The sequence below is a fragment of the Coregonus lavaretus genome (assembly GCF_964263955.1).
Source record: "Coregonus lavaretus genome assembly, chromosome: 29".
NCBI classification, from domain to species: Eukaryota; Metazoa; Chordata; class Actinopteri; order Salmoniformes; family Salmonidae; genus Coregonus; species Coregonus lavaretus.
This window is the reverse complement of record NC_140016.1, coordinates 3,126,680-3,138,985: the sequence shown is the minus strand read 5'-3', so window position 1 is coordinate 3,138,985 and position 12,306 is coordinate 3,126,680. Positions and strand designations below refer to the sequence as shown.

The 12,306-nt window shown below is 44.9% G+C and overlaps 1 protein-coding gene across 3 annotated transcripts in view; it reads right to left on the bottom strand.

The window, feature by feature from the left end:
• LOC311104644 (uncharacterized protein) overlaps positions 1-3,409 on the bottom strand; it is a 31,651-nt gene extending 28,242 nt beyond the window's left edge. The window contains exons 1-4 of one of the 3 annotated variants that reach the window (XM_084146492.1): positions 3,297-3,368; positions 2,756-3,140; positions 684-858; positions 261-416 (exon numbers count right to left, since the gene is read on the bottom strand). In XM_084146492.1, coding sequence (XP_084002618.1) covers positions 261-416; positions 684-858; positions 2,756-2,768 — 344 coding nt within the window. In that variant the 5' untranslated portion in view covers positions 2,769-3,140; positions 3,297-3,368. Of the gene's footprint in view, positions 1-260; positions 417-683; positions 859-2,755 lie in introns of all 3 variants that reach the window. The other 2 variants (XM_084146494.1, XM_084146493.1) reach the window with 2 other exon arrangements.
• Positions 3,410-12,306: the final 8,897 nt, after the last annotated feature.

The following is a 12,306-nucleotide window of genomic DNA, read 5'->3' as shown; positions in this document are numbered from 1 at the left end:
TCATTAATTAGGCTATTTTCTCTTGTACCATATGGTCTATCTACTAGAAACTCATGGACAATATGGACACAGATATAAAAAATGTATACTATATGTTAATACACTTTTCCAAATTGCCATAGATTACCTGTTCATTACCAAAATTACAGAAGATTCTGGTAACGGTGGTAAACCACCTGTAGCTTTGCAACCTTATTCAAACCTGTTTTATAATATATTATTATCATATTATATTATACACATCATATCAAACAGCAGACCTGTTTTTGGGGAAGTCCAGCTTGGTGACGTCTGCCTGGAGGAAGGAGGCGTTGCCATGGTGACTGTTGTCCTGTCTGTTCTTCTCCACAAAGCTCTCCATGAAGTCCACCGCTGTCACGTGACTGGCCTGGGTCAACAGGTGGCTGGTGTATCTCCTGGAAGAGACCAAACACACAAACAAACAAACACCTCCACATCAGACAGCGAGGGTCAACTGCCAACTGTGAACTGCCGACAAGAGTCCACATCACCTGACCAGGAAAAACACAGGTCCCCATCATAGCCCAGGGCCAGGGAGTTTTCCCTGTCAGGTCACATGGTCAGTTAATCCTCATGGCTCTACAGAGATCACGACACAGTACATGCATGCATGGTCTCTCTGGTCAGTTGCTTTATGGATACAGTTCAATAGACCCACTGACCCGATGCCAGCGCCCAGCTCCAGGAGCCTTTGGCCAGGCAGGCTGGGCAGCAGGGAGAGGATCTCAGGCAGCTCGTGCTGGGTCAGCTCCTGGGCATGAGAGTCCAACATCATCTCCTCAACCGTGGCCTGGCGGCTGTGCTCCTTCCAGAACTCAGTCATCGTACTCCTCTTTACTCAGAGTGGAGAGAAGAACTAAAGCAAACTGCTGGACAAATACACAACAACAACAGCAGCAACAACATACTGTATTTGTATATTTGTTTTACGTGCCCAGTCTGTGTGTTATTTTGCTAGGAATTGCCATTATATTCTATGCTATTCTATTCCATGCTATGCTATTCTATGCTATGCTATGCTATTCCATGCTATGCTATGTTATTCTATGCTATGCTATGCTATTATATGCTATGCTATGCTATGCTATTCTATGCTATGCTATTCCATGCTATGCTATTCTATGCTATGTTATTCTATGCTATGCTATTCTATGCTATGCTATGCTATTCCATGCTATGCTATTCTATGCTATGTTATTCTATTCTATTCTATTCTATGCTATGCTATTATATGCTATGCCATTCTATGCTATGTTATTCTATTCTATGCTATTCTATGCTATGCTATGCTATTCCAAGCTATGCTATTCTATGCTATTATATTATATTATATTCTATGCTATGCTATGCTATTCTATGCTATGCTATTCTATACTATGCTATGCTATTCTATGCTATGCTATGCTATGTTATTCTATTCTATGCTATTATATTCTATGTTATTCTATTATATGCTATTATATTCTATGCTATGCTATTATATTCTATGTTATTCTATTCTATGCTATTCAATTCAATGCTATGATATTCTATGCTATGCTATGCTATGCTATGCTATGCTATTCTATGCTATGCTATTATATTCTATGCTATTATATTCTATGTTATTCTATTCTATGCTATTCTATTCTATGCTATGCTATTTTATTCTATGTTATTCTATGCTATGCTATTCAATTCTATGCTATGTTATTATATTTTATGCTATGCTATGCTATTCTATGCTATTCTATGCTATGCTATTCTATGTTATTCTATGCTATGCTATTCTATGCTATGTTATTCTATGCTATTCTATGCTATTCTATGCTATTCTATGCTATGCTATTCTATGTTATTCTTTGCTAGTCTATGCTATTCTATTCTATTCTATGTTATTCTATTCTATTCTATGCTATGCCATTCTATGCTATTCTATTTTAAAGCTATTGTAGAGCAGAGGGTGTGGTAACCTGAGTTTGCTACTGTAGTGTTACTATAGCATAACTCAAAATCACTGGAACAAAATATTGTAGAAATCAATCACTTTTTTTGTAATGAATGTCAACTCAATTAAAATGTTTGTCATGTCAATTACTGCCATATACTACCCCCACAACAACAAAGACCTAAAAGCAATATAAACCAGAAATAACAACAATCACAACTACTTCTCACAGGTTATAATGAATCACTATAACTGCCTGATGACTCAAACTGAATTATTCTGCTGCTCTGTCGTTAGCTTCCATGGGCTTGGCATGGCGTTTGGCCGGAGCAAGGAGTTTGGGTAGCCAGCGTTAGCTTCCATGGGCTTGGCATGGCGTTTGGCCGGAGCAAGGAGTTTGGGTAGCCAGCGTTAGCTTCCATGGGCTTGGCATGGCGTTTGGCCGGAGCAAGGAGTTTGGGTAGCCAGCGTTAGCTTCCATGGGCTTGGCATGGCGTTTGGCCGGAGCAAGGAGTTTGGGTAGCCAGGCAATAAAACTGCAGCAGTTTTCGCAATTAGTAGCAACTAGCGTACTATCAATATACGGTATCATCTAGTAGTAAACTGCAATATACAGTAAAACATTCCAGAACGGATCTACAGCAGTTAGGATTACTTCCATCACTTGCATGAATAGACTAAACTCGGAGCACGTTGGTCCAAAAAGTATTGTAATTATTATTAACTTCTGATAAGAAAATGTCAACCACATTTGAATAAACCCACAATGTTACAGTCGACAGAGGATGGAAACAATTTAATTCTTACCTTTGGTGTCCATGTTTGATGAAGTAAAAAAAATAAAAAATAAAAATGTTTTAAAAAACCAACAGTTAAGAATAACTATTACTGTTAGTGTTCAGTGATTCCAACAGCTTCAATTATCAGCCGATGGTATGTTGAGTGTTATCACTGTCAGATGAATGGAAACGTGTTTAAATAAGGGCTGACATATGGCCGTGTAAGAGTTGGCTTTCCGTATCGATAAGGTGCAGAACTGCCGATTCGGATGCGCGGAATAGGGGAGGGGAGAGAACAATTACGCATGAATAATCATCTGGTTAAAAAAGGGGGGGTCTTCGGGGGCTGCTATCTTGACGCACGGGATTTCCCCCTTACCTCATAACCAGACTTTGACTGTTGAGGAACCGATCTGGTGAGATGTCAATCATTCAGAGGAGGCGACAAAGTGATATTGAGTCATCCATCCATGTGGAAGAAAATATAAAAGTTAGTTGTACGTAAATAAGGGCGTTTTAAAGCTATAGCCGGTGGTCTGTGGACAGTGCATCTGCGTGCGTTATCTTACCACGGTTGAAACGAGCCCCTTTCGTCCCGAATGTGCTGACACGGTTGGGATGGATTCGCTCATGTGCGGCATGCGAGGATTGCGCAATGTTGCCTCATGCAGCTGCTTTCTGTAAAAGCGTGGCCTTTAAATGGACAGCCTGCGGCTTGTAGCGCATGGTTCAGATTGATGATGATGAAACACACGCAGCAGATGACAACATGACCAAACAACAACTTACAATGTTTCTTTTGTATTAGGAATTACACATTTTCTTTCCATAATGTGAGGACAGATGTTATGAGAAGCAAATCAGTTTCATAATTGGACATAATCACAATATATGTTATTACTAAAAAGCATTCATTGTTGTTGTTTCAAATGGCAATGCCAAAATAACATTAAGAGAGAGAGAGAGAGAGGAGGAGAGAGAGAGAGACATCGTTACAACACTGTATAGACATAATATGACATTTGAAATGTCTCTATTCTTATTTCACTTTTGTTTATTATCTATTTAACTTGATTTGGCAATGTAAACATATGTTTCCCATGCCAATATAGCCCCTTGAATTGAATTGAGTTGAAATTGAGAGAGAGAGAGAGAGAGAGAGGGAGAGAGAGAGAGAGAGAGAGAGAGAGGAGAGAGGGAGAGGGAGAGAGAGGGAGAGAGAGAGAGGAAGTGTGGGCATGATCCTCTGCCCAGGCGATGCTGATGGCTGCCAAATCTTACAACGCCTGGATAGGTATTTTACCTATCAGCTAACCACATCATATGTTATAGCAATCTGTCAGTCGATGGCACAGACAATGACGTGGCACGCAACCATTGGTTGATTCGTGCAACGTCTGAGCAGGGGAACTGTGTGTGTGAGAAAGAGAGAGAGAGACGGCTATCCCACTCGTGGCTGGCCCTGGTGACACACACAATGTCAATATGTAGCCTGCTGTGTGTAGTTGATAACTGGTTTGACATTTAACACGGTTAAAACACAACATCCAAAGTTCAATGCTAGTGGTCAGATGGCATGGCCACGGGGCTTTAGGAAACCTTTACCCATCCTCATACTGGGCCATGTTATATAGGCTGTACAGCTGCTGCGCCAGTGGGATTGTTGCGCCCACTTCCCCCCCAGAGGATGTAGGGTCTAGGGCAGGGCTGCCCAACCCTCTTCCTGGAGATCTACTGTCCTGTGGGTTTTCAGTCCAACCCTAATTTAACACACCTGATTCTACTTATTAGCTGCTCAACAGGACCTTAACTAGCTGAACCAGATATGTTAAATTAGGGTTGGGCTGAAAACCTACAGGACAGTAGATCTCCAGGAAGTGGGTTGGGCTGAAAACCCACAGGAAGGTAGATCTCTAGGAAGAGAGTTGGGCTGCCCTGGTCTAGAGGAACAATAGGGACGTTATGAGACATTGTACTAAAATGACACTATATGCTTTTGTTTATGTCATGTTTTTATTCCCTTGTGTAAAAAAAAAAAAAACTGTATATGATTGGAAGATCTGGTCAATAGATACAGTACTTTGGTTGAAACGATTGATTTGAGGGCTAGACACAAGATCAAGTTTTGGGTGAAAGTTCAGGATGACATCCTGGAGTGAGTCATAGCAGAGTTGTGTTCATAGTTACCGTTGCCATATCAATGTCAAAGTGTCATATTGTCACGTTGTCTCGTCTCACAGTGACTTTTGGTGGGTGAGGGTTTTTTATACTATAGTAACCTTGCTTATCATAGCCTTGCCTAGTTAAATAAAGGTTAAATAAAATATAAAATATACGCAGGGCTGTTCAATGTTGGTCCTGGATGGCCCAAACATTTCAGTTTTTCATCCTCTCCTAATAAGGGACTAATTCAGACCTGAGACACCAGGTGAGTGCAATTAACTACCGGGTAAAAACAAAAGCCAGAAGTGTTTTGGCCCTACAGGAGTGGAATGGAACAGCCTTGGACTACAGGCTACGCTACTTCTTGCTTTAACACCCTTTTACCACGTTTACAGGGGAGCAGCTGGAGCAATGCAGCGAGTATTCAACCAGAGTGTGACTGAGGCACAACATTCACTGTTTCTCTGTGGTGGAGGGACACAGTTACGCCTCTGTATGAGTGCACCACGGAGGGTTTCAGGCTGTGTTTGATTGTGTGGTTATAGAAGATGAAATAGGAGAAGAGGTCCGGCGTTTGGGCCCCACAACAAATGTCAGTGGACATGTTCAACCCAAAACGGAGTTAATCTGACCACTGTCACACTCCCAACAACCGAACCAATCATACCTAACCTTAGCTTGAAGGGGCCAATCATCCCTCAGCTGTAGGAGGGATGTGTACATAATGTTCCTGGCCTGTTAAAGATGTGATGACGTTCCATATACAGCCACTAGATGGCGCCAAAGCTACTTGTGCGAGTCTCAAATCTGATTCCTACTACAACGTTGGTAAAATACCATCTTTAGAACACATTTTAGTCATTTAGCAGACGCTCTAATACAGAGCGACTTACAGTTTTAGCGAGTGCATACATTTTCATACCGGCCTCCCCGTGGGAATCGAACCCACAACCCCTGGCGTTGCACGCGCCATGCTCAACCAACAGAGCTACACGTGAATACTATCCATTTATGCTCACTAGATGTCAGTCTATAGCCATGTATGTTTTATTGATGCTTGTCAGACACAAGTACAGTATTTAAGCAATAGCGTTCATAATATAAACATGACTTTGTTATAACAATAGTGTTAGCCACCCGGCTACCTATTAGTCTGCAATGTATTTTACAGAAGTGCTCCCAACAAACAATGCAAGACTAGACATCTTCAAAAGCTGAAAAAAATATGAGCTGATGAAATCATGCCAAACAGCATTTAGAAGCAGGAGGAACCCAAAGCATTGTGTTCTTTCCCTAGTAACAGACCAGCAGACTGGAGAAACTCCAGTGGTGAATGTAATTGGTGTTCCACTAAAAGACAATCTGTTGTTTTATGTCTTTTGCACTGCTGCAGGGGGCTTGGCCTTGACAGTGACTTCGCTACAAACAGGGACACTGCTGCAGGGGGCTTGGCCTTCACAGTTACTTCACTACAAACAGGTTGAGTCTCAGATGGCACCCTATTCCCTATATAGTGCACTAATTTTCACCAGGGCCCTTAGGGATCTGATCAAAAGTAGGGTGCCATTTGGGATGCATAAATAACTTCCACCGCTGCAGGGCCTTCAGTTCACAATGTACAGGAGGAGTCTGTTACAAGACAAGGACCTTGGCAGTGGATGGATGGATGACCTTGTCAACACCAAGACAAACAATTTCCAATTGCTCCGTTAACCCGATAGAAAGTGGCAGTTCATACTATAGGTTTTCTCCTACGTTAGTTACCTACAAATATTACAGCTGTGTCTATCGCTTGTATTTTACTGTATGTTTGTAAAAAAAAAAAAGGTATGTTGGTAGATTCAATTAATATTCAGTGGGTCTTTCGTGTTTAGTTTAGTTTGGATATTCTTTAGCGCTGCACCAGAATTAAGACCATTAATAACTTTTCAGAGGGATACTGCTGCCGGAGATCCCCAGAGAGTCTGAAAAGCCCCCTGGTGGTAACTAGCTGAGCTGCTACCGCTATGCACCAAGCCAGTGGTGTGTCTATGTAAACTAGCTGAAGGGAAATAAATAGATGTATATTGGCCCTGAAATCCCATGGAGGAAATAAAGAAATTGCATTTCACTTGAACTCCAGTAAGGTGGGGGGGGGGTCGTCACAGCAGGGGGGAAAACAACTTTTGTCATGAAAGATTCAGCAGGAATCCTTGGAAAACACACTGAGTTCTTCCAGGTTATGCTCCCAGGGGGAAAGGGTTGAAACATGAGACGTTCCAGGTTATGCTCCCAGGGGGAAGGGGTTGAAACATGAGACGTTCCAGGTTATGCTCCCAGGTGGAAGGGGTGGAAACATGACACGTTCCAGGTTATGCTCCCAGGTGGAAAGGGGTTGAAACATTTAGGTCATTTAGCAGACGCTCTTATCCAGAGCGACTTACAGTTAGTGAATGCATACATGTTTTAATTTTTAATACTGGCCACCCGTGGGAAACGAACCCACATCCCTGCCGGCCAAACCCTCCCCTACCTTGGACCAATTGCGCACCGCCCATGGGTCTCCCGGTCGCGGCCAGCTGCGACAGAGCCTGGACTCGAACCAGGATCTCTACTGGCACAGCTAGCACTGCGATGCAGTGCCTTAGACCACTGCGCCACTCGGGAGTCAAGAAACATGAGACGTTCCAGGTTATCCTCCCCGAAGGAGGTTTTAAACTCTCTGCAGCAAGCCTGAGGTGGAGGCTATGTGTGTGTGTGTGTGTGTGTGTATATATATATGTGTGTGTGTGTGTGCGTTTGTGTGTGTGCGTGTGTATGCACATTGTGTGTGTTTATTTATTTATTTCCCACTGTGAATTACTGAAAGTGCCGTGGTGTACTGACTGCAGAATAGTCAGTAGAGAGCAATAACCAGGCGTGAGACTTATCCTTCTCTCCTCCTCTCCTCTCATCTCCTCCTCTCCTCCTCTCCTCTGATCTCCTCTCCTCCTCTCCTCCTCTCCTCTTCTCCTCCTCTCCTCCTCTCCTCTCCTCTCATCTCCTCTCCTCCACTATTCCTCTCCTCCTCTCCTCCTCTCCTCCTCTCCTCTGATCTCCTCTCCTCCTCTATTCCTCTCCTCCTCTCCTCTCCTCCTCTCCTCCTCTATTCCTCTCCTCCTCTCCTCCTCTATTCCTCTCCTCTTCTCCTCCTCTCCTCCTCTATTCTCCTCCTCTCCTCCTCTCCTCCTCTCCTCCTCTCCTCCTCTCCTCCTCTCCTCTTCTCCTCCTCTCCTCCTCTCCAGCTCTCCACCTCTCCCCTTCTCCTCCTCTCCTCTCACCAACAATCCCTTCACTATATCTCTGTCTGCAGTATGACACTTAAGATCTGGTTAGTGTTTCATCCCCTCATCCATCTTTAAAGACTCTGAGAGGTGTCGACCATGTCTCTCATCTCCTCAACATAATGTGCTTTCATCTCAAACATCCATATTTTTTTTCAATCTGGGAACAGAATAATGTATCGTTGTTGTTAATGATTGTTCTCAGGTACTACAACTCTCAGGGGGTTTAATCATCATACTACACATACACTGAGTGGACAAAACATTAGGAACACCTTCTTAATATTGAGTTGCACCCCCTTTTGCCATCAGAACAGCCTCAATTCATCGGTCACAGACTCTACAAGGTGTCGAAAGCGTGCCACAGGGATGCTGACCCACGTTGACTTCAATGCTTCCCACAGTTGTGTCAAGTTGGCTGAATGTATTTTGGGTGGTGGACCGTTCCTGACACACACAGGAAACTGTTGAGCGTGAAAAACCCAGCAGAGTTGCAGTTCTTGACACACTCAAACCGGTGCACCTGGCACCTACTACCATACCCGGTTCAAAGGCACTTAAATATTTTGTCTTGCCCATTCATCCTCTGAATGGCACACATACACAATCCATTTCTCAGTTGTCTCAAGGCTTAGAAATCCTTATTTAACCTGTCTCCTCCCCTTCATCTACACTGATTTGATTGGATTTAACAAGTGACATCAATAAGGGATCATAGCTTTCATCTGGATTTACCTGGTCAGTCTAGATCATGGAAAGAGCAGGTGTTCCTAATGTTTAATCTCACCTCCAAAACTCACTCAAACCACCAAAACACTTCATACATGTCTCAAAATAAGCTTGTTCGACCATGACACTGGCAACAATTCTCTCTCAGAAAGCATACATTGTCACTCATAATACACTGACCTACAAAACACTAACAACAGGGAGCATTACATAAATGATGAACTTTTCTCTTTGAAGTTTGAATGATTTTTCACATAAATCTGTATTTCATTATAGAATAACACCTTTTCACTTTATTTACTGTACTAAAGTATGTAACAAGAATGATTCAGAAATGCAGCAATTTGCTTCAAATTTGAGGACTAGGCTGCCGAAGTTCTATCAACATACCGACTGTTGTACTCGCGCTGCTAAAATCCTCGACCATTGCTATTCGAACTTCCCGGATGGTTATAAAGCCCTCCCCCGCCCTCCTTTCAGCAAATAATAATAATAAATAATAATAGCAAATCTGACCACGACTCCATTTTGCTTCTCCCTTCCTATAGGCAGAAACTCAAACAGGAAGTACCCGTGCTAAGGACTATTCAACGCTGGTCTGACCAATCGGAATCCACGCTTCAAGATTGTTTTGATCACACGGACTGGTATATGTTCCGGGTAGCTTCCGAAAATAATTTTGACATGTACACTGAAACGGTGACTGAGTTTATCAGGAAGTGTACAGGGGATGTTGTGCCCACTGTGACTATTAAAACCTACCCTAACCAGAAACCGTGGATAGACGGCAGCATTCGCGCATATCTGAAAGCGCGAACCACCGCATTCAACCATGGCAAGGTGACTGGGAATATGGCAGAATACAAACAGTGTAGCTACTCACTCCACAAGGCAATTAAACTGGCAAAACATCAGTATAGAGACAAAGTGGAGTCGCAATTCAATGGCTCAGACACGAGACGTATGTGGCAGGGTCTACAGACAATCACGGACTACAAAAACAAACCCAGCCACGTCGCTTCCAGACAAGCTAAACAACTTCTTTGCCCGCTTTGAGGATAACACAGTGCCACTACCAAGGACTGTGGCCCCTCCTTCTCTGTGGCCGACGTGATTAAGACATTTAAGCATGTTAACCCCCGCAAGGCTGCCGGCCCAGACGGCATCCCTAGCCGCGTCCTCAGAGCATGCGCAGACCAGCTAGCTGGCTGGTGTGTTTATGGACATATTCAATCTCTCCCTTTCCCAGTCTGCTGTTCCCACATGCACAAGATGGCCACCATTGTTCCTGTACCCAAGAAAGCAAAGGTAACTGAACTAAATGACTATCACCCTGTAGTCATCATGAAGTGCTTTGAGAGACCAGTCAAGGATCATATCACCTCCACCTTACCTGTCTCTCTAGACCCACTTCAATTTACTTACCACCCCAATAGATCCACAGACGATGCAATCGCCATCACACTGCATACTGCCCTATCCCATCTGGACAAGAGGAATACCTAAGTAAGAATGCTGTTCATTGACTATAACTCAGCATTCAACACCATAGTACCCTCCAAGCTCATCATTAAGCTCGAGGCCCTTGGTCTGAACCCCGCCCTGTGCAACTGGGTCCTGGACTTCCTGACGGGCCGCCCCCAGGTGGTGAAGGTAGGAAACAACATCTCCACTTCGCTAATCCTCAACACTGGGGCCCACAAGGGTGCGTGCTCAGCCCCTTCCTGTACTCCCTGTTCACCCATGACTGCGTGGCCAAGCACGCCTCCAACTCAATCATCAAGTTTGCAGACGACACAACAGTAGTAGGCTTGATTACCAACAATGACGAGACCGCCTACAGGGAGGAGGTGAGGGCTATGGGAGTGTGGTGCCAGGAAAATAACCTCTCACTCAACATCAACAAAACAAAGGAGATGATCGTGGACTTCAGGAAACAGCAGAGGGTGCACCCCCCTATCCACATCGACGGGTCCGCAGTGGAGAAGGTGGAAAGCTTCAAGTTCCTTGGCGTACACATCACCGACAAACTGAAATGGTCCACCCACGCAGACAGTGTGGTGAAGAATGCGCAACAGAGCCTCTTCAACCTCAGGAGGCTGAAGAAATTTGGCTTATCACCTAAAACCCTCACAAACTTTTACAGATGCACAATTGAGAGCATCCTGTCTGGCTGTATCACCGCCTGGTACGGCAACTGCACCGCCCACAACCGCAGGGCTCTCCAGAGGGTGGTGCGGTCTGCCGAACGTATTACCGGGGGCAAACTACCCGATGTCACAGGAAGGCCAAAAAGATCATCAAGGACATCAACCACCGGAGCCACTGCCTGTTCACCCTGCTATCATCCAGAAGGCGTGGTCAGTACAGGTGCATCAAAGCTTGGACCGAGAGAATGAAAAGCAGCTTCTATCTCAATGCCAGACTGTTAAATAGCCATCACTAGCACATTAGAGGCTGCTGCTGCCTATTGAAATCACTGGCCACTTTAAGAAATGGAACACAAGTCACTTCAATAATGTTTACATATCTTGCACTACTCGTCTCATCTGTATATACTGCATTCTATAATATTCTACTGTATCTTAGTCCAGGCCGCTCCGTCATGTATATATTCTTAAATCCCATTCATTTGAGTCATTTAGCAGATGCTCTTATCCAGAGCGACTTACAGGAGCAATTAGGGTTAAGTGTCTTGCTCAAGGGCACATCGACAGATTTTTCACCTAGTTGGCTCGGGGATTAGAACCAGCGACCTTTCGGTTACTGGCACAACGCTCTTAACCACTCAGCTACCTGCCGCCCCTAAGCTACCTGCCGCCCCTAAGCTACCTGCTGCCCCTAAGCTACCTGCCGCCCCTAAGCTACCTGCCGCCCCTAAGCTACCTGCCGCCCCTAAGCTACCTGCCGCCACTAAGCTACCTGCCGCCCCTAAGCTACCTGCTGCCACTAAGCTACCTGCCGCCCCTAAGCTACCTGCCGCCACTAAGCTACCTGGCGCCCCTAAGCTACCTGCCGCCCCTAAGCTACCTGGCGCCCCTAAGCTACCTGGCGCCCCTAAGCTACCTGCTGCCACTAAGCTACCTGCCGCCCCTAAGCTACCTGCTGCCACTAAGCTACCTGCTGCCCCTAAGCTACCTGCCGCCCCTAAGCTACCTGCTGCCACTAAGCTACCTGCTGCCCCTAAGCTACCTGCCGCCCCTAAGCTACCTGGCGCCCCTAAGCTACCTGGCGCCCCTAAGCTACCTGCCGCCCCTAAGCTACCTGCCGCCCCTAAGCTACCTGCCGCCCCTAAGCTACCTGCTGCCACTAAGCTACCTGCTGCCCCTAAGCTACCTGCCGCCCCTAAGCTACCTGGCGCCCCATACACCCATTCCTCACTAGT